This window comes from Oncorhynchus masou, chromosome 16 (assembly GCF_036934945.1).
Source record: "Oncorhynchus masou masou isolate Uvic2021 chromosome 16, UVic_Omas_1.1, whole genome shotgun sequence".
In the NCBI taxonomy this organism is placed as follows: domain Eukaryota; kingdom Metazoa; phylum Chordata; class Actinopteri; order Salmoniformes; family Salmonidae; genus Oncorhynchus; species Oncorhynchus masou.
Genome location: NC_088227.1, coordinates 33,681,262 through 33,701,311, shown reverse-complemented (window position 1 = coordinate 33,701,311; position 20,050 = coordinate 33,681,262). Strand labels below are relative to the sequence as shown.

Below are 20,050 nucleotides of genomic sequence, written 5' to 3'. Positions count from 1 at the left end.
GCAGGGAATGCAGTTATAGCCAAGACCTTGGCATCAACAGGGCGCACCTGTCCATGGCCAACCTCTTTACCGAGATAGGTAACAGTAGCCTTCCCAAACTCGCACTTTGCCAAGTTCACGGTTAGAGAAGCAGCTGCCAACCGTTCACATACTACCCTTAGCGAGTCAACATGATCTGACCACTCAGATAAATAAATCACTAGGTCATCAAGGTATGCACTACAATTAGGAACGCCAGCTAATACGGAGTTAACCAGTCGTTGGAAGGTGGCTGGTGCATTTCGCATCCCAAAAGCCATGACTGAGTACTGTAGGAAGTTGTCTGGGGTCACAAAGGCAGAAATCTCAGAAGCACGTGAAGTTAACAGAACCTGCCAGTAACCTTTTAAGAGGTCTAACTTAGTTACATACTTAGCAGCACCAATAGTGTCGATACAGTCGTCCAGTCGGGGTAACGGGAACGAATCTGACATTGTGACAGAATTTACCTTTCGATAATCCGTACATAACCTGGACGTACCATCAGGTTTAGGAACCAAAATGCAAGGAGAACTCCAAAGGCTTGAACTTGGCTTAGCCAGGTCATTCTCCAACAAATATCTCACCTCAACCCTCATTATCTTCCTCTTGGAAGCGTTGATACGATATGGGTGTTGCTTGATAGGTGTAGCATTTCCAACATTAATGTCATGTTCCAACACATTTGTGCGAGTAGGAACGTCATTAAAGAGACATGGAAAACTGTGTAGTAGCCTCACAATATCATTGGCCTGTTCATCCGTTAAATGAACCAGACCGGATTGGATAGACAGCAGCATTTCTGAGTTGGGCAATCTAACACACTGCTGCTGAGTATTGCGCAACTCCAAGCCATCAACATCATCAATATGACAGTCCACTATCATAGCAGTAGTAGCAGAGGACACAGCAGTACCTTCCTCTGTTTTTGAACTCTCTAACTGTGTGATGGGTCGGGTGTGGTAAGCTTTCAACATGTTAATGTGACACACACGAGATTGGCGTTGTCTATCAGGAGTTTGAAGCACATAGTCAGTTTCACTTATTTTCTTTTCAATTAAATAAGGACCCGAGAAACGAGCTGACAGTGAAGATCCTGGAACAGGTAATAACACCAGTACTTGGTCACCTGGCTGTATTGGACGAGAAACAGCCTCTTTATCATAGTGTCTTTTCATGCTCCTCTGTGAGGAAGACAGAGCTTCCTTTGCGAGAGCACAAGCTTGGTGTAGGCGCTCACGAAAGCGACTAACGTAGTCCAACACATTCTCATCTCTGGTACACAACTCTTGGGACAAGAACTGTTCTTTAAGGACTTTCATTGGTCCTCTCACTGTGTGACCAAACACCAGTTCAGCCGGGCTGAAACCTAGGGACTCCTGCACAGTTTCACGAGCAGCAAACAAAACTAGAGGAACTCCCTCATCCCAATCTTTCTCAGATTCCAAACAATATTTATGTAGCATAGACTTCAGTGTCTGATGCCATCTTTCAAGTGCACCCTGGGACTCTTGGTGATAGGCGCTTGACACACGGTGCGTAATTGACAAGGATTTTAACACCTGCCTGAAGAGCTTGGATAGGAAATTGGTACCTTGATCGCTTTGTACCACTCTAGGTAACCCGAATGTCGTGAAGAATTTTATTAAGGCTTTACTCACTACCGGGGCTGTAATCCTTCTCAGAGGAATGGCCTCCGGGTATCTTGTAGCCATACACATTATCGTTAACAAAAACTGGTTACCCGATTTTGTCTTCGGTAACGGTCCGACACAATCAACCACCACATGCTCGAATGGTTCACCTATGACAGGTATGGGACAAAGAGGAGCGGGAGGAATAACCTGATTTGGTTTTCCTGTTATCTGACATGTGTGGCATGTCCGACAGAACTGAGACACATCTTGTTTTAAACCCGGCCAAAAGAAATGTCGAAGGATCCGATCATAAGTTTTTGTGATTCCTAAATGACCAGAACACTGGTGATCATGAGCAAGGGATAATACATTTTGTCGAAAGGCTGTAGGAATCACTATTTGGTAAACAGCATTCCAATCTCCATCCGCGTCAACATGGGATTTCCATTTACGCATGAGGAGATTACCATCAATGAAGTAAGCCACGTTCTTCTTCTTCACATCTTCCAATGAGACAACACTTGAAAAACATTTAGCAAGCTTGTTGTCAACCTTTTGGTTAGCAATCAGCTGCTCACGAGTGACTGGTAACTATATTGCATCAGCAATAAGTTCAACGTTCTTTGATTCTTTCCTGGGCTGTTTGTCAGAGGTGATCAGCTTCTCAGAGGTATCACACAATCCATCCTCTTGATCAACCTCTTTGAACAGAACAGTGTTTGACAAATCTATCTCATCACCCTCTTGTCGTGCCTGAGCACGAGTGACAGCACAAGCGGGGAACACATGTGGATAATTCTGTGCCAGCTCATTCGAGAGAGAGTGGTCACTTTTATCCAATACTTCTAATACAGGTACTACCTTTCCTCCGGCAATATTGTTACCCATTATAAAGGTCACACCTTTTACTGGCAACATAGGGCGTACCCCCACTCTGAATATTCCACTGATTAACTCAGTGTACTTTCACAAAGTGCAATGGCACTGGGACAAAACCCATTTCAATACCCTGCACTAACACACTGGAACCACAGTATGTATCGTCAGATAAGGGCAACACATCAGACAATATAAACGACTGCGCCGAACCAGTATCTCTAAGGATTTTAACCGGTCGTTGAGACGCTTCGTCATTCGTTAGTTGACACAAACCCCTCAAAAATGAATGGTTCATAACTGCGGTCGGGGACTGAGACTTTCAAACTACAGTTACCCTGAGGCACCTGTTTTGTTGCAGACCTCACAACCGTACGAATTAGAGCAACACCTGTTGGTGGCTTGGCACGAAGAGGCATCCCTTGTTTACGTTTAAGCAGGAAGCAATCATTAATCATATGTCCTACTTTATGACAATAGAAACATGGACGCTCATTCTTTTGGCGTACTTGACATACTACTACTGGCCGACTAGGACTAAAGGTAGGAAACTCAGTGGCTCTACTCTCAGTTTGAGCCGAAAACACACTCTTGTGCGTCAACACAAACTCGTCTGCCAACACAGACGCTTCTGCCAGGGAGGATACTTTCTGTTCGTTTAGGTAAACTACAATGCGTTCGGGTAAGCAATTTTTAAACTCTTCCAACAAGATTAACTCCCGGAGAGAGTTGAAATCAGTTACCTTACTAGCAGCATGCCATTTATCAAACAGATTTCCCTTGTCTCTAGCAAATTCCACATAAGTCTTACTAGAAGACTTTCTATGAGACCTAAATCTCTGTCGGTATGCCTCAGGCACAAGCTCATAGGCACGAAGAACAGTAGCTTTGACCACTTCATAATTCAAACTGTCCTCCAGAGGTAGCGCTGACAAAACCTCTTGGGCTTTACCAGTTAATTTACACTGAAGTAATAGGCACCATACCTCTTCAGGCCATTTCAATGCTACGGCTATACGCTCAAATACACAAAAATAGGAGTCAACCTCTGACTCTCTGAACAAAGGTACTAAGGCAATCTGCCTACAAATATCAAACGTGTTTGAGGACACGGCAGGTGAGGACGGCTCACAAACAGGCACAGTAGGACCGGAGGCTAGCCTCGCTGTCTCTGCCTCAAGTTCCATTTGGCGCATTTTGAACTCCAACTGCCTTTGTTCTCTGTCGGCCTCAATTTTACACATCTCCAAATGCCGTTGTTCTCGTTCTTTTTCTGCCTCTATTTTACACATCTCCAACTGGAGAGTCTCTCGCCTAATTTGGGCTCTCTCTTCCACCTCCAGTTGGAACTGTGCTAAACGGACATCCCTCCTGGCATCACCCTTTGACAGTGGGGAGAGTGGATCAAAACGGGACAATGTGGCTGGTGTTTTAGCCTCTCCCTCATTATCAGACACCAATGGTCTTACAGGAGCAGCAACATCCGCTACAGGGGTAGTAGGCTCAGGCAGCGGTAACACAAGCACCTGCTCTTCCAACAATACATTTAATACTAGCCGTTTCACCTCCGCCTTAACTAAACTCTGCGGAATCGATACTGAATAATGGTCAGCCAAGGTCATTAAATCAACTCTACGACATTTGTCAAAAACCTCCCACGAAGGGTTATCCAAAAAAGATTTCAAATCAAAAGTAGTCATTTTACACTACTTCACAAGTGCCAAAGAAAATAGCAAACACTAATGCTACTTCAGCTATGACGCTCAACACTGAACTATACCACTACAACAATCTACATGAGCGGCATGGGTGTCAGTTATGACATATCCCGGATGAGCCCCCACTTATGTTACGAATCCCTTTTGGCCCGACAGTCTAGGGGGGGATGGTAATGAGACCCGTAACATAACTCATGCAAATTATTATTGTGACAAAGTAAAAGTGTGAACGAAATAACCACGACAACAGAAATCTACCGTCAAACTCCAGGTTTATTTATAAACACACGGTAATGAGGGGAGCAGGAAAAGGGGCTGAGCTGGACCCAAGGAAAGAAACAATAAGTATTCAAAAACACCCCTAAGCTAGACTAGCCTACTTTAACAACAGCTAACTAACTAACCAAAAATACAGTGGGTGGTCCGCCCAGTTCTAACTAGTGTATTTAACAAAGTTCACCTACGGGTAGTGTATGCCCATGGGCGACTTGTCTTGGTTTCCCCCTTTTCCCACCAGCAACAAACAGACACCATAACCAAAAACAATACTCACAGGTGATGACAAAGTGCTATGAGGTGCTTAAACAAAAGAGAGGTTAAGACACAAAGCGAGAGTGAAACACAGAGAACTACAGACATGGCATTTACAGAGAGATTGAGCTCTAGAACAAACAAATGATGGGGTAGGTTAGGTTAGGAAATAGGAGGAGGTGTGTCTTCTGATTGATGATTGATTGTTGACTGATTGGGGAGTGATGATTTTCACCTGTGAGGGGAGAAGGAGAGAAAAGAAACACACACACAGGATACACACACACACAGGATATCTGTAACACCTGCATGTATCAGTCCTGTATGCTACTCAGGGCTCAGACTCCCTATTATTTTGTTACCCACAGCTTAATCATCATCTCACTGGGATTCTACTCATGAAATGCTTTGAAAGGCTGGTCATGGCTCTCATCAACACCATCATCCCAGAAACCCTGGGCCCACTCCAATTCGCATACCTTCCCAACAAATCCACATATGACGCAATCTCTATTGCAGTCCACACTGCCCTCTCTCACTTGAATAAGAGGAATACCTATGTGAGAATGTTGTTCATTGACTACAGTTCAGCCTTCAACACCATAGTGCCCTCCAAACTCATCACTAAGCTAAGGACCCTTGGAATGAACACATCCCACTGCAAATGGATCCTGGACTCCTTGACGGGCCGCCCCAGGTGGTGAGGGTAGGAAACAAGACATTTGCCACGCTGATCGCTCAACACGGGGGCCCCTCAGGGGTGCGTGCTAAGTCCCTTCCTGTACTCTCTGTTCACCCACGACTGCCTGGTCGCACACAACTCCAACACCAGCGTGTGCCAAGCACGACTCCAACACCATCATTAAGTTGCTGACGACACAACAGTGGTAGGCCTGATCACTGACAACAATGAGACAGCCTATAGGGAGGTCAGACACCTAGCAGAGTGGTGCAAGGACAACAACCTCTCCCTAAACGTGAGCAAGAAAGGAGATGATCGTGAACTACAGGAAAAGGAGGGCCGTACATGCCCCAATTTACATCGACGGGGGCTGTAGTGGAGCAGGTCGAGAGCTTCAAGTTCCTTGGTGTCCACATCACCAACAAATTATCAAGGTTCAAACACACCAAGACAGTCATGGAGAGGGCACGACAACAACTTTTCTCCTTCAGGAGACTGAAAAGATTTGGCATGGGTCCCCCACCATTGAGAGCTTCCTGACTGGTTGCATAACTGCCTGGCATGGCAACTGCTCGGCATCCGACCATAAGGCACTACAGAGGGTAGCGCATACGGCCCAATATATCACTGGGGCCAAGCTTCCTGCATCCTGGACCTTCAATTGAAGTTGGAAGTTTACATGCACTTAGGTTGGAGTCATTAAAACTCGTTTTTCAACCACTCCACAAATTTCTTGTGAACCAACGGTAGTTTTGGCAAGTCACTTAGGACATCTACTTTGTGCATGACACACAAAAAAATTCAAACCATTGTTTACAGACAGATTATTTCACGTATAATTTGCTGTATCACAATCCAGTGTGTCAGAAGTTTACATACATTAAGTTGACTGTGCCCTTAAACAGCTTGGAAAATTCCAGAAAATGATGTCATGGCTTTAGAAGCTTCTGATAGGCTAATTGACATAATTTGAGTCAATCAGAGGTGTACCTGTGGATGTATTTCAAGGCCTACCTTCAAACGTCATGCCTCTTTGCTTGACATCATGGGAAAATCAAAAGAAATCAGCCAAGACCTCAGAAAAAAACTGTAGACCTCCAAGTCTGGTTCATCCTTGGGAGCAATTTCCAAACGCCTGAAGGTACCACGTTCATCAGTACAAACAATCCTATATCGACATAATCTGAAAGGCCACTCCGCAAGGAAGAAGCCACTGCTCCAAAACCGCCATAAAAAAGCCAGAATACAGTTTGCAACTGCACATGGGGACAAAGATCATACTTTTTGGAGAAATGTCTTGCTTTGGTCTGATGAAACAAAAATAGAACTGTTTGGTGATAATGACCATCATTATGTTCGGAGGAAAAGGGGGGATGCTTGCAAGCTGAACAACACCATCCTAACCGTGAAGCACGGGGGTGGCAGCATCATGTTGTGGGGGTGCTTTGCTGCAGGTGGAACTGGTGCACTTTACATAATAGATGCCATCATTAAAAAGGAAAATTATGTGGATATATTGAAGCAACATCTCAAGACATCAATCTGGAAGTTCAAGCTTGGTCACAAATGGGTCTTCCAAATGGACAATGACCCCAAGCATACTTCCAAAGTTGTGGCAAAATAGCTTGAGGACAAAAAAGTCAAGGTATTGGAGTGGCCATCACAAAGCCCTGACCTCAATCCTATAGAAAATGTGTGGGCAGAACTGAAAAGGTGTGTGCGAGCAAGGAGGCCTACAAACCTGACTCAGTTACACCAGCTCTGTCAGGAGGAATGGGCCAAAATTCACCCAACTTATTGTGGGAAGCTTGTGGAAGGCTACCCATAACGTTTGACCCAGGTTAAACAATTTAAAGGCAATGCTACCAAATACTAATAAAGTGCATGTAAACTTCTGACCCACTGGGAATGTGATGAAAGAAATAAAAGCTGAAATAAATCATTCTCTTTGCTATTATTCTGACATTTCACAGTCTTAAAATAAAGTGGTGATCCTAACTGACCTAAGACATGGAATTTCTACTAGGATTAATTGTCAGGAATTGTGATAACCTGAGTTTAAATGTATTTGGCTAAGGTGTATGTAAACTTCCAACTTCAACTGTATATGCTATGCAGTGTCAGAGGAAAGTCCTAAAAATTGCCAAAGTCTCTAGTCATAGACTGTTCTCTCTGCTTCCACACAGCAAGCGGTACCAGAGCGACAAGTCTAGGTCCAAATGTCTCCTTAACAGCTTCTAGCCCCAAGCTATAAGAATGCTGAACAATTAATCAAATGGCCACCCAGACTATTTACATAGTCGGTGACTGAGGTGGTATACTCCTCAATGCCATTGGATGAATCCCGGAGTCTATTCCAGTATGTGCTAGTAATGCAGTCCTGTAGTGTAGCATCTGCGTCATCTGACCACTTCCGTATTGAGCTGTTACTTCCTGCTTTAGTTTTTGCTTGTAAGTAGGAATCAGGAGGATATAATTATGGTCAATTATGCTCTTTCCCGCCCAAATGGAGGGCGGGAAAGAGTTTTGTATGCATCTCTGTGTGTGGAGTGAAGGTGGTCTAGAGTTTGTTTTCCTCTGGTTGCACATGTGACATGCTGGAAGAAATGAGAATAAATGGATTGAAGTTTACGTGCATTAAGGTCCCCAGCCACTAGGAGCGCTGCTTCTGGATGAGCATTATGTTTTATTTTATTTCTTTATTTTACCCCCTTTTTCTCCCCAATTTTGTTTGTTAGGAGTCCGTAAAACGGCAGCCATCCCCTCCCGCACCATTATAGGTTACAAGGCATAAGACTGCTAAGACTCCGGACTATCAGAATTAACCCCCCCCCCTTTGCACAAACTCTTTTATGACTCATCAAATACTATAAGCTACTGCTACTGCTTATTATCTATCCAGTTGCTTAGTTACCTTACCTATATGTACTGTACATATCTACCTCAATTACCTCGTACCCCTGCACATCAGTACTGGTACCCATGTGGCTCAGTTGGAAGAGCATGGCGCTTGCAACACCAGGGTTGTGGGTTTGATTCTCATGGGGGACCAGTATGAAAATTAATACACTCACTACTATAAATTACACTGGATATGAGTGTCTGCTAAATTAAGTTATCATTACTCATTGTGTGTTTATTCCTTGTGTTACCTTTCTATTATTTAAAAAAATATTCTCTCTGCATTGTTGGGGATGGCCTGTAATTTAGCATTTCACTGTTAGTCTACAGCTGTTGTTTACACATGTCACAAATAACATTTGATTTGCTTATATTGTTGTACTATTGGGAGCTATAGGTGAGTTGACAAACTGTAATTGTGGGGCTAGCGATTCAACAGTGTTTTGGGGTTTGCGAGTAATGCACTTGTTATCGTAGTTCGGAGTTGATCGTTAAAAGACTGCGGTTGTAAGAGGGTGAGTCACTTTTGCTGCCGGTCACACAACAACTTAACACAAACCTGGATACAGCAGTAGGCCTACTACATGTCAGCTAGGTTATCTGTTTAACTGTATATGAAATCGTTTGGGGCTTAGGTAAAAAAAAAATTGCCAGGGATGTCTAATCTCAGTTAACCCAGAACTAAAATTGTGCATAATTTAGTCAGATGCTCGATTATGTTTGCATAGTCATTTCACAAGCGATAAAGGAATGTCTGACTGACAGTACCTCTCATATTTGTCTCTATCTCTCCATTCAGTCAGAGCTACCACTTGCAAACCACCCGAGACATGATGCGGCCCCATCCCAGTGTCACCCTGGACCCAACCTTCAATTACCCCCAACACCATGTACCACTGGGGCCTCAGTTCCGCTCCCGGAACCAGAGCTACATGCGGGCGGTCAGCACCCTCAGTCAGGCCAGCTGCGTCAGCCAGGTGAGTCCCACACAGGATCCTTACAAGGGGAACACCAGGAGACCCGGGGGAGGAGGAGGAAGGAGAGATACAGTAGATGCCACCAGGAGCCCAGGAGGAGGAGAAGGAGGAGGAAGGAGAGAAACAGTAGATGTCACCAGGAGCCCTGGAAGAGGAGGAGGATGAGGAAGGAGAGATACAGTAGACGCTACCTGGAGGTGGAGTAGGAGGTGGAGGAGGTGGAGTAGGAGGTGGTGGAGGAGGAGGAAGGAGAGATACAGTAGATGCTACCAGGAGTCCTGGAGGAGGAGGAGTAGATACAGTAGACGGCCACCATGTGGGCAGTGTGGGTGGGACCATCTGTTGTTTGCTAAAGGGGTGGCAATAATCACAATAATCATATAGTTACTTATAGAAACACATTAGTCACCACTAGATCCCCTTTCATTGAGATGGTTGATGCTTGTTCAGGCATTATTGTTTGAGAGAGAGGCTTTTTCATTGTTTAAGTTGTCATTGGTAGTACTGTTGACATATTTTGCGGTTTTCAGAACGATCCATGTGAAACCAATAGATTTGTGTTATTGGTGACATTGCATCAACAAGCAGAACCATACATATCTGTTATTTTCTATATTTATCTCATTACAAGTTCAGGTTACCTGTTACGGAAGTTCCTACACAGTACTAGGATGTTGTTTTAAACTGCTCAGTCAGTCTTGACAATGTTGGATGTTTGATCAGTAAAAAGCGTTGGTTTTATCCATATTTGCTGCGTATTAGCTACACTATACATTTAATATATCCAGTCATTTTTATTATGTTATTAGGTAGCAGGCTTTTATGCACTGCGTAATATAAACAAGATTAATTTTGATACACAGGTGACGTTGTTAGTATAACTTCCTGCCTGCCGTTACGTTGGATGCATTGCGTTGGAGATATACTGTATATATTCACAACATTGAAATTCTGCATGTTGTTTGTACTGTGTTGCACTGTAATTTCTACTTTTGAATAGGTTCTTGTAAGGACATCTGCTTTCCCATTTCCTCAGTAGTAACGTATGTATAAGGCTCCCGAGTGGCACTGCATCTCACTACAGACCTTGGTTCGATCTCGGGCTACATCACAACCGGCCATGATCGGGAGTCCCATAGGGCAGCGCACAATTGCCCCATAGTTGTCCGGGTTAGGGGAGGGTTTGGCCAGGGTAGGCCGTTATTGTAAAATAAGAATTTGTTCTTCACTGACTTGCCTAGTTAAATAAAGGTTCAATAAAAATACAAAATATCACAGGAGGCTGCCGAGGGGAGGACGGCTCATAATAATGTCTGAAATGGAGCAAATGGAATGGCATCAAACACCTGGAAACCATGGAAACCACAGGTTTGATGTATTCGATGACATTCCACTTATTATGCTCCAGTCATTACCATGAGCCGTTGTCCCCACTTAAGGTGCCACCAACCTCCTGTGGTATGTATGTCTATGATGATGACTTACAATGGGATAGTACATACTGTAAACGGTATACCAAATGATGCATTGTTTTTGCTCTTTTCATTTGGTTGTTTATCTGCTTGATTTTTTAAGAAAACAAAGATTTTGATGCAAAGTTGTTTTTTTTAAGTTCGGAATTGCCAGTGCCTTTTTTCTCCTGCTAACACTCCTTCATATTTACTGTACTAAGGGGAAGAATCAAAGTGAAAAACAGAAAGGAAGAGGAAAAATTAAGGACTGCTATTCCTGTTTTTGTCTCTCAGGTGAGTGAGACTGAGGTCAATGGCCAGTTTGAGTCAGTTTGCGAGTCCGTTTTTAGCGAAGTAGAATCCCAGGCCATGGAGGCTTTGGACCTGCCTGGCTCGTTCCGCACTCGAAGCCACAGTTACCTGCGTGCAATTCAGGCTGGGTATTCCCAAGACGACGACTGCTTGCCTTCAATGACATCCTCCACTGTCACTTCAACTCTCAGATCCACAACAGGTAACAGTATGCATCACAAAATCCCCCCCAAACGAGAGAAGGCCTAGAAAACATACTCCTCATACATTCTATGACATGTGTACATCCTTAACATACCTACATATGTACAGTGGGGTACCCTTGAGCTTTGAGAGATGCTTGGTTGAAAGATTCCGGTAATTTCTTATTGGCTACTTGTCATTGTTGTGTGTCTTGTTTGTCTTGCCTCCTGCATATCCTGAGTGTTCCGTGCGCTACATTGCACGAACGATGCATCATGACCCGGGCTTCCTGATTTGTCACGTGTGGCGGTGGCAAAGCTAAACCCGTAGTAGAGGGTGGGAGGGGCCTCATTCAAATTAGCACAATGAGAAGTCATACCCACAATGCACCACACCACATCAACACACTACAGTCACACTCACAGCACTTGGCATGTGCAAGAGGAACATGCCCTGTTCTAAGCATGTGAATCTCAGTGGTATATGTGTCGTGTGTAGAGTGTGAGTTGTGTAGGGAAGGGTTAAGTGTTAAACAAACCAGTGGTTGGAGGGAGGGGCTATAGACCTCTACAGAGTGTTAGGAGGGTTCATGGCCTGCTCCAGAGAGGTTTCAGCCTCTCCTTCCATGCTTTGTTTGACAAGTTCATTACACTAGCACAAGGGTATTCAAATATTATCCTTTGAGGTCCGGAGACAGCTGGTTTTCTGTTCTACCTGATCATTAATGGAACCCATGTGGTGTCCCAGGTCCCTGATTAGAGGGGAAGAGTTAAACTAAGCAGTGAAACTGTCTTCAAGGTCCAGATTGGATGTGGAGGGCACTAGCGTCTCTAACTGATCTTGACTTATAAGCCTACAGAAAACAAGACAGCTTCTTGTAACTGTCATACGGTAAGTCAACAAACTCAGATATGGTACTGGTTGCTCAAAGAAACTAGTAAAGGCAATTTAGAGCGCGTAAAATAAATCATTTTTCTATATTGCTGTATTGTGTTGCATAAAACCCCATTTGAAGATATGATTTGAATAATATTTACTGGCAACTGATTTATCACTTCTGATGTTAGACCAATCAGAAGGCAGTTCTTGCAATCATGTGAGACTGATCAGTTGACTTAAGGTTTGACAAGGTTTGAAGGGCGCTCTCACTAAAATGTTCAACAGTTATTTTACCCGTTAGGCCCACCCTATTAGAGTCTTTCTCGTTCAGCTAAATCTCACATTTAGAAGACCTATTATAAGAATGTCAAATCATCTCTTCCAAGTGAACTTGTTGCAATAATTGTTGTTTTGATATTAAATATTCAGGGATTTCAAGGTTTTGTGCAACATTTTACACACAATATCTTTGTCACAACATCAACATATCTGGTTCGTTGTGTAAACAGAACCACTGCTCCCTCCATAAACTAATTGCCCTAGTGCATTTGGTGTATGCCTGAAAGAGTAAAGCTATGAACCCTATTGAAATACTATAATTTCATATTCCGTTTTTCATTTGACAATATTATGACCTGGATTTTAATTTCTCAACACATCTCGTGAAAGCAGTTGTACTAGCCCTCTGTATTTGTTTGAGTTTTTGGGGTTTCTTTGTTTTCTTGTACAATCTGGAGTTTTATTTTGTTTATGTTGTCATGCTCAATTGGGTTGCACAGTCAGAATCCCTCAGCCTACGATGTGACCTGCGGATCAAGGAGTGTCCTCCAATCCCACCGTCTTACCTGCTGAACTCCTTTCACCCAATAAGCTCTGTCCCAATTCTGTCCGCTTCCCAATTGGCTCACTAAATTGGCTCTGAAATGGTTGTCAGTTATTCAAGCGTTTTCTGCATATATTTGTATTTTTTACGAGTAGTTCTCAAGGACTTTTTTTTCTCTTCCATATGCAGTCATATCCAATTGGGCTATGAAACAGGATGTGCTAGTGAGCCTCAGGGAAATAATTGGCTATGACTTGTTGGCTCCATCTCAAGCCATATTGCAAATATTTCTTTACCTGGTATCAACCATTTGGTGTCATTTTTAAAGGAATAGCGGCATTGAAGTTAAATTAAAATAATACATAGTATTTGACTGGCCTTGCCACTCACTTACATAACAAAAGAGATCTGAATTCTATATCACTTCCCAACCAGATGCTAGCATGTCAAGGCTAGCAGGGCCCTTGAGTGGGGACGGGATCCTATGATGCCCCATTGGGCAGAAGAGCAGCACCCCCTCTCTATTTGACCAGCCATGCAACTCTTGAAGGATAACCAGGGGGACAGAACAGCTGGAGACTTCAGTGATGCCTGTCACAGGTATTTTGATGTCAACACACATACATACGTCTATGTGTATGTGTGTTTTTTGCACTGCCTTCTCAGCAATACATAAAAACGCTAACTTTGATATGATACCAGGATGGACAAATCCCATTTAGATACTATGAGAAACAAACAGGGGTCTGAACAACTCACAAAACTCTGAGGCCTTGAATTCCTTGTTCGTATGCATTAATATTCCAGAATCGTCTTTGTGATGATGGTGCCTCGCTGGCTTTTGCGAGTTGTTTTGAAGTGTGTCTATTTTTAAGCTAAAAGGGCATCATTGGTGTAACTGTATGATAAACCTGTACTTCCCAGTCTAATACATAATCTGCTCATAGCACAGCTATACAATATCCCTGAATGTTATCATATTGCCACTGTCAACAGTCAAAATGTGAGAGCAGTTACAGTGTATTACAGTAGCTTTGTGTTTTTTATTTTATTTTATGAAAGTCGACCTCTGTAAAGGCCACAGGTGGCTGAGTTTGACCCTCGGCGTAGAGGTTATCAGCCGTCTTTGACTGTGGGATTGCAGCCCATTCCCTGGTGCAGCACTATGGGGGGGAGGATTTACCCGCCACTGAGGAAACTACACATGTCTTATCAACCTCATGGTGAGGGACCTGACATGTTCAATAGGGTTCATAACTGCTTCTCGGCCCAATGACTTGAGTTGTGATTCTTTCATTGCCTTTTCATCTTTTCTGTTGCACAAAAAAAAAAAAAAAAAAAATATAGGAAAACACTTAGGAGCGTTCTTTAACGAAACATGCTTTAATGATTTCATTCGGAGAATGGTCTTTTAATTTGAAACTGATTGGTAATGATGGCTTATATTAGGAACCAACAGGGTTCCACTTCCCAGGGTGCAGTGCAGTGAAAAGAGGGAAAGACTGTGGAAGGTAGATGTTCATTGAAATAAGTGAGAAGGCAGTGTAAAAACCGAAAAGCCTACAGTATGTGAGTTAAAATGCATCGCTCAAATGGCTCAGTGTACCTGGTTGAATAATTCCTTTATGCATTTTAGTGTACCAGAGCTGTGTTAGAGAGCATAACAATTCTAGAGACCACTTCAGTGCCTCTTCATTAAGTTTTACACCGTCTCTTTTCGGGTTTGAACAATCACAAATGGATCTGATAAAACAATCTCAAATGCATCATCTGATTCAAGGGTAATGATATTCGCAGGAGATTAGCGATCAACAAATAGCCTACACCATTTCTTCTCCATGTTCTCAATGCATTGATTTCATCTGATATATCAACTGGAGTTATAGGGTAGTTGTGGTATTTTACTCACATACTGAATGCATATTGTAGGTATATGTATGCCCACTCTAGGTTTGAAAATTTGGGCATTACAATTACATAACACTCCAGCTGTTCCCTCCCTTTGAATGTTCCTCTATTTGCATATTCAAATTTGTCTTCCAGAGGGATATGATATGCTGGAAGGCACTTCTTTGCTAAACGAGGACATGATAGAAGACGACGACGGGGCCAGCTCCTCGGCCTATGAGGAGTTGGAGCGCCTAGAGAGGGAGAACGCTGTAGCTCGCAGCCAGCACAGCACCAGCTCCACTGTAACTGCCATCTCTGTCCCCCCGACCTCGCCGCCTGCCTACCGGATCCCTGATGCCCCCTCCATAGCCGCCCCAGATCCCCCTGTACCTCAGGCCATCCAGGCCTTTAAAGAGTCCGCCAACATGGTGGCCGCCTTCAACATACAGTGGAAAGACGAGATCTCGGCCATGCGCTACGAACTGGCCGAGCTGCGCAGGGACGTGTGCGGCGAACTCAAAACTTTCAACAGCAACTTTTTCAACTTCACCCAGTGCTACAACATGTGGACGATGTGCCGCGAGAGCGCCAGTGACAGCTCAACACAGACCGGGGACCGGGTGTCTGTGGGCATCCAGGCTGGCACCAGCGGGCTCGTCAGGCAGAACACAGAGGACAAGTCTGTCATGTGCCAGCCGGAACCAGCCCCCTTTAACCTCATAAACCTGATGGACCCTCCCCGCATCGAGATCACTGGGGATTCAACCCCAGAGGAGGAAGCCAGCAGTCCCACTAGCTCACGGCTATCGGAAGATTTTTCAACATGGGACAACAGGGAGCAGAAAATACGCAAGCGCTCTTCGGGTGGAAGCCGCAGGAGTGCCAGTCTGGAACTGTGGAACAGGAAGTACACCAGTGGGCCCATGTCATACCTGTCAATGTCATTCTAATCATTCTCATGATACAACCCAGAAGAAATACCACATGAAGGGGTTTCCCCTGAACAACCCCCAGAGAACCAGAACAGGAGCCAAGGCGAAAAACCGCACACTATGTACACAGCGAGACAGGCAGGGCACTAATGTTGCTGAATGTCCCTTTACTATGGAGACATTTAGTTGTTGGCTTGTCATTGTTAGAGCAAGTAATGACCACATTGAAATAATCAATAATAAGGGTAATGCCATTATCAAGGGATGCCATTAATACCTTGGAATGTGAAAGACGATGATTCGAATGTTACTTCTCCCGTCTTGATCCCTAAGCACCACTGAGTGGCTTTCAGCACCTCTCTAACTAGGCTTCTGTGTATCAGATATTTAAAAATGTCTTGTGTGACACTGAGTCAACAGTTTGACTGTTTGAGATCAGCAGATGAGGAGGATGGTGCTCAATCCACCTTAAATAGAAGTGACAGGGAATGTACTCTCACATCTGCGCTTATGTAAGGTAGCTTATAGAATGTCGCCATTCCATGAGGTGAGGTATGAAAGCCTTGACGCCACTAAGACTAATTGAATGCACAAAATGACTTTATATATGTTTGTAATTTAAATATACGAATTGAATATAACGGCCGAGTAACTTTTCAGTCCCCTAATCATAGGTCCTATCCCATCCCTTTGGTTACACCAATCGGATCCTTTTAAATCTGAGAACAACAAAGAAGTAGGAGCTAGGGAACGGGACTAGGAAACATTATGAAACCGGCGACAGATAACAGACTGAAAATCTGCATACATCTGAATTAAAGAGAAAAAATTGTCACAAAACTTCAACCCTAGACTTGTTTGGTGTTGACTGAGCCATGACATTCCAGTAATGTTGTGGCTTGTTTCTTAACCTTATTCATTCCAGTTTCTTCTCATGTAGAAACCTAAGCACCTGATTATACTGAAATGATACTGTGAATAACTTTTTAAATCCCAATTTGTAATGATTAAATCAAAAAGAAAGATCATATTTGTGAATAGGTAGATTAAATGTAAAATAAATAAAATCTATAACCATTCCCTAACCATTCCCTGTGTCAACGTACAAATGTATATTTTTCAGTACAATTTTGTGTAGTTAGTTCATGAAAATGGGCTTTTTGAAAGCCCTAAATCTTATTTTGATTGGAGAAAAAGGGAACAGTAGAATGTACAAAAGCTGTATACACCTTTAGTTTTAATGTAAAATAGCCTAATATTGAAATTATTCTCAGTTTTAGCAACAAAATAGGAGATCATTCTAATTTCATTCAATGATGTTACCGTATTATATCTAACATTCATTAAGCAATTTAAAAGTGTAGTGTTTCAATTTTAAAATATTTCCTGATTTTACATAATTTACCGTTTTAAGGCAGTAAGGTAACTCCTACATTTTAATTAGCCAACTGCCTTATTAACTTAAAAAAGGTTTATATTAACTCAGTATTCATTGCATTGTAATATACATAAGTCATACAACTTAACATTTAAAGTTAGACATTTAATATTTTTAAGTTGAAACAGCTAACATGTTTAATTGTAGTTAACCCAACATTTTTCTCAGATTTAAAATCTAAAGAAATGAACAAAAATCTGGCAATTTTATTCCAGTGTCCAACAAAGAGGAACTAAGTCTGCATTTACACTGTCAGCCCAATCTTCATCTTTTGCCTAATTATTGTCAGTAGATCTGTTCTGATTGGTCAAAACGTCAGAATTAGGCTGTCTGTGTAAACGCAGCATAAGAGACCACACAAATGACCGTGACTAGCCAGGGTTTAGCATTATCTGAGTACGAATGTATCAGCTTAACTTCATTCCAGCACAAGCTATGTTACATGTTTCAACACTATGTGTGTATATACACGTATACTGAACAAATATATGAACGCAACATTTAACGTGTTGGTCCCATGTTTCATGAGCTAAAATAAAAGATCCCCGAAATGTTACATTTAAAGTTTATTTCGCTCAAATTTCGCACACAATTTTTTTTAACATCCCTGTTAGTGAGCATTTCTCCTTTGCCAAGATAATCCATCCACCTGACAAGTGTGGCATATCAAGAAGATGATTAAACAGCATGATCATTACACAGGTGCACCTTGTGCTGGGGACAATAAAAGGCCACTCTACATTGTGCAGTTTTGTCACACAACACAATGCCACAGATGAGTGTGCAATTGGCATGCTGACTGCAGGAATGTCCACCAGAGCTGTTGCCAGAGAATTTTTTTTTTTTACATTACATTTACATCAAATTTTTTAAACTTTCTCTGCTATAAGCCGCCTCCAACGTCGTTTTAGAGAATTTGGCAGTACGTCCAACCGGCTTAACAAACCGTCATACCACATGTAACCACGCCAGCCCATGACCTCCACATCCGGCTTCATCACCTGTGGGATCTTCTGAAACCAGCCACCTGGACAGCTGATGAAACTGAGGGGTATTTCTGTCTGTAATAAAGCCCTTTTGTGGGGAAAATTGATTGGCTGGGTCTGGCTCCCCAGTGGGTAGGCCTGGCTCACAAGTGGGTGGGCCTATGCATTCCCTGGCACACCCATGGCTGTGCCCCTGCCCAGTCATGTGAAATCCACAGATTAGAGCCTAATCAATTTATTTCAATTGACTGATTTACTTATATGAACTGTAACTCAGTAAAATCGCTGAAATTGTAGCATGTTGCATTTAGATTTTTGTTCAGTATACTATTTTTGTAAAGACAGAAAATGATTGCATATATTCCAAGTTTAGGTCATTCATAAGATTGTGACCATACTGTGTTCTTACATTACACCTCTAAGAGGGCTTAACACAAGCTAAGCTCGTAACTCTCTTACATGGTCCTAAATCAACCCCTGAACCTTTGACCCAGTGGAGTTTCATTCATTACTCAAATGCATCATCGTCTAGTGTGTTATATGTCTTAAACATCTCCTATTCAGACCTCGTCAATGAGACAATCAGAGGGCATAGTTCCCCTATACCTCTTCCTCAATGTTTCCAGAGGTATGTGATGCTATTGTACTCCTGAATGTACTAACACCGCCTTCACTAGTGATGGCCAAGCCAGGCTCTATGGAAACCTTAAAAGGTGGAGTCCTAAATTATCTTCTTTTTAGTGTTTCTAAAAATATATATATATATATATTTGATTGGTCATGAACCAGTCACGTGACACCCATAACCACTCATCTCCTCCATTGTCACATCATACCAATATGGCTTATCAATGTAATGGTTGGGGCTTATGGAAACTTCGTCCACCTGAAACCGCTCCAAGTTCCACAGCGCACCTATCCATGGATGTAGCCTCCAGAGCAGGAATGTTACAGAGGCATGTGCAAATGACACCACTCACCTAAATCCCTCAAATACTTTATACGGATGAGATGGTTCACCCTAAAGATGTTTGACTTCATCTGGAAAGTGCATCTTTTTATTTTACCAGTTTTTTCATGACCAAAATACATTACCTGAGAAACACATGGCACTTTGGAATTATGACATTTACACCAAGTGTACCAGAAAAAGGATGTTGAAAAGATGATAACAGCCACAACAATATAAGATAATAGATATTATTTCCCCACCTGGCTACTGTAACTCAATAGTCCCAAGATCTTTGACCTTGCAGTGGATTGTTTTTTGTCCTTGACTTGTTACAGTACCACACCACCTGTTGGATGTCTATAGGATTGTTGGGCTGACAGTGGTCCATCCTGTCATAGAAAACAAATGACTTCCACTGTAACTATACCAGTTTTTCTCTTTGCAATACAGGAGTAACAATATACACATTTCATAATTTTTTCCCCGATTGTTGTTGACCCAGATTTCCAAAACAAAAAGGATCTTGAATGTTCTCTGAATGTGTTCCCCATAAGAAAATAGCCATGGGTTGGCTGACATTTCCTGTTGTTTAAGAGGATAAATAAGACTGAGAGCATCACACAAATCAACAGTTAGAATTTAATATATGAATTATTCCATGAAAAAAGAAAAGGAAAAACAGAATGGTCTTTATAAACACTAGGATTCATATTTTCCTCTTTTCGCTTGGAATGACAGAGGACCGAATGCAGTGACTTCCTCTCCATCCTTTTCAGTCTCGGGAGGGAGACTGATATTAAGGTGCTGAATCTATGATGGGGGCAGGTTAACTCTTGATATATCTCAAAACTACATTCATTCATT

General features: G+C 42.6%; 1 protein-coding gene across 2 annotated transcripts in view; it reads left to right on the top strand.

Moving 5' to 3' along the window:
• LOC135557857 (disks large-associated protein 2-like) overlaps positions 1 to 20,050 on the top strand; it is a 63,617-nt gene that overhangs the window by 20,611 nt on the left and 22,956 nt on the right. Inside the window, exons 3-5 of one of the 2 annotated variants that reach the window (XM_064991541.1) lie at positions 9,163 to 9,340; positions 11,086 to 11,305; positions 15,032 to 15,881. In XM_064991541.1, the coding sequence (XP_064847613.1) occupies positions 9,163 to 9,340; positions 11,086 to 11,305; positions 15,032 to 15,828 (1,195 nt within the window). In that variant the 3' untranslated portion in view covers positions 15,829 to 15,881. Of the gene's footprint in view, positions 1 to 9,162; positions 9,341 to 11,085; positions 11,306 to 15,031; positions 15,882 to 20,050 lie in introns of those variants that run through there. The other variant, XM_064991542.1, reaches the window with a different exon arrangement.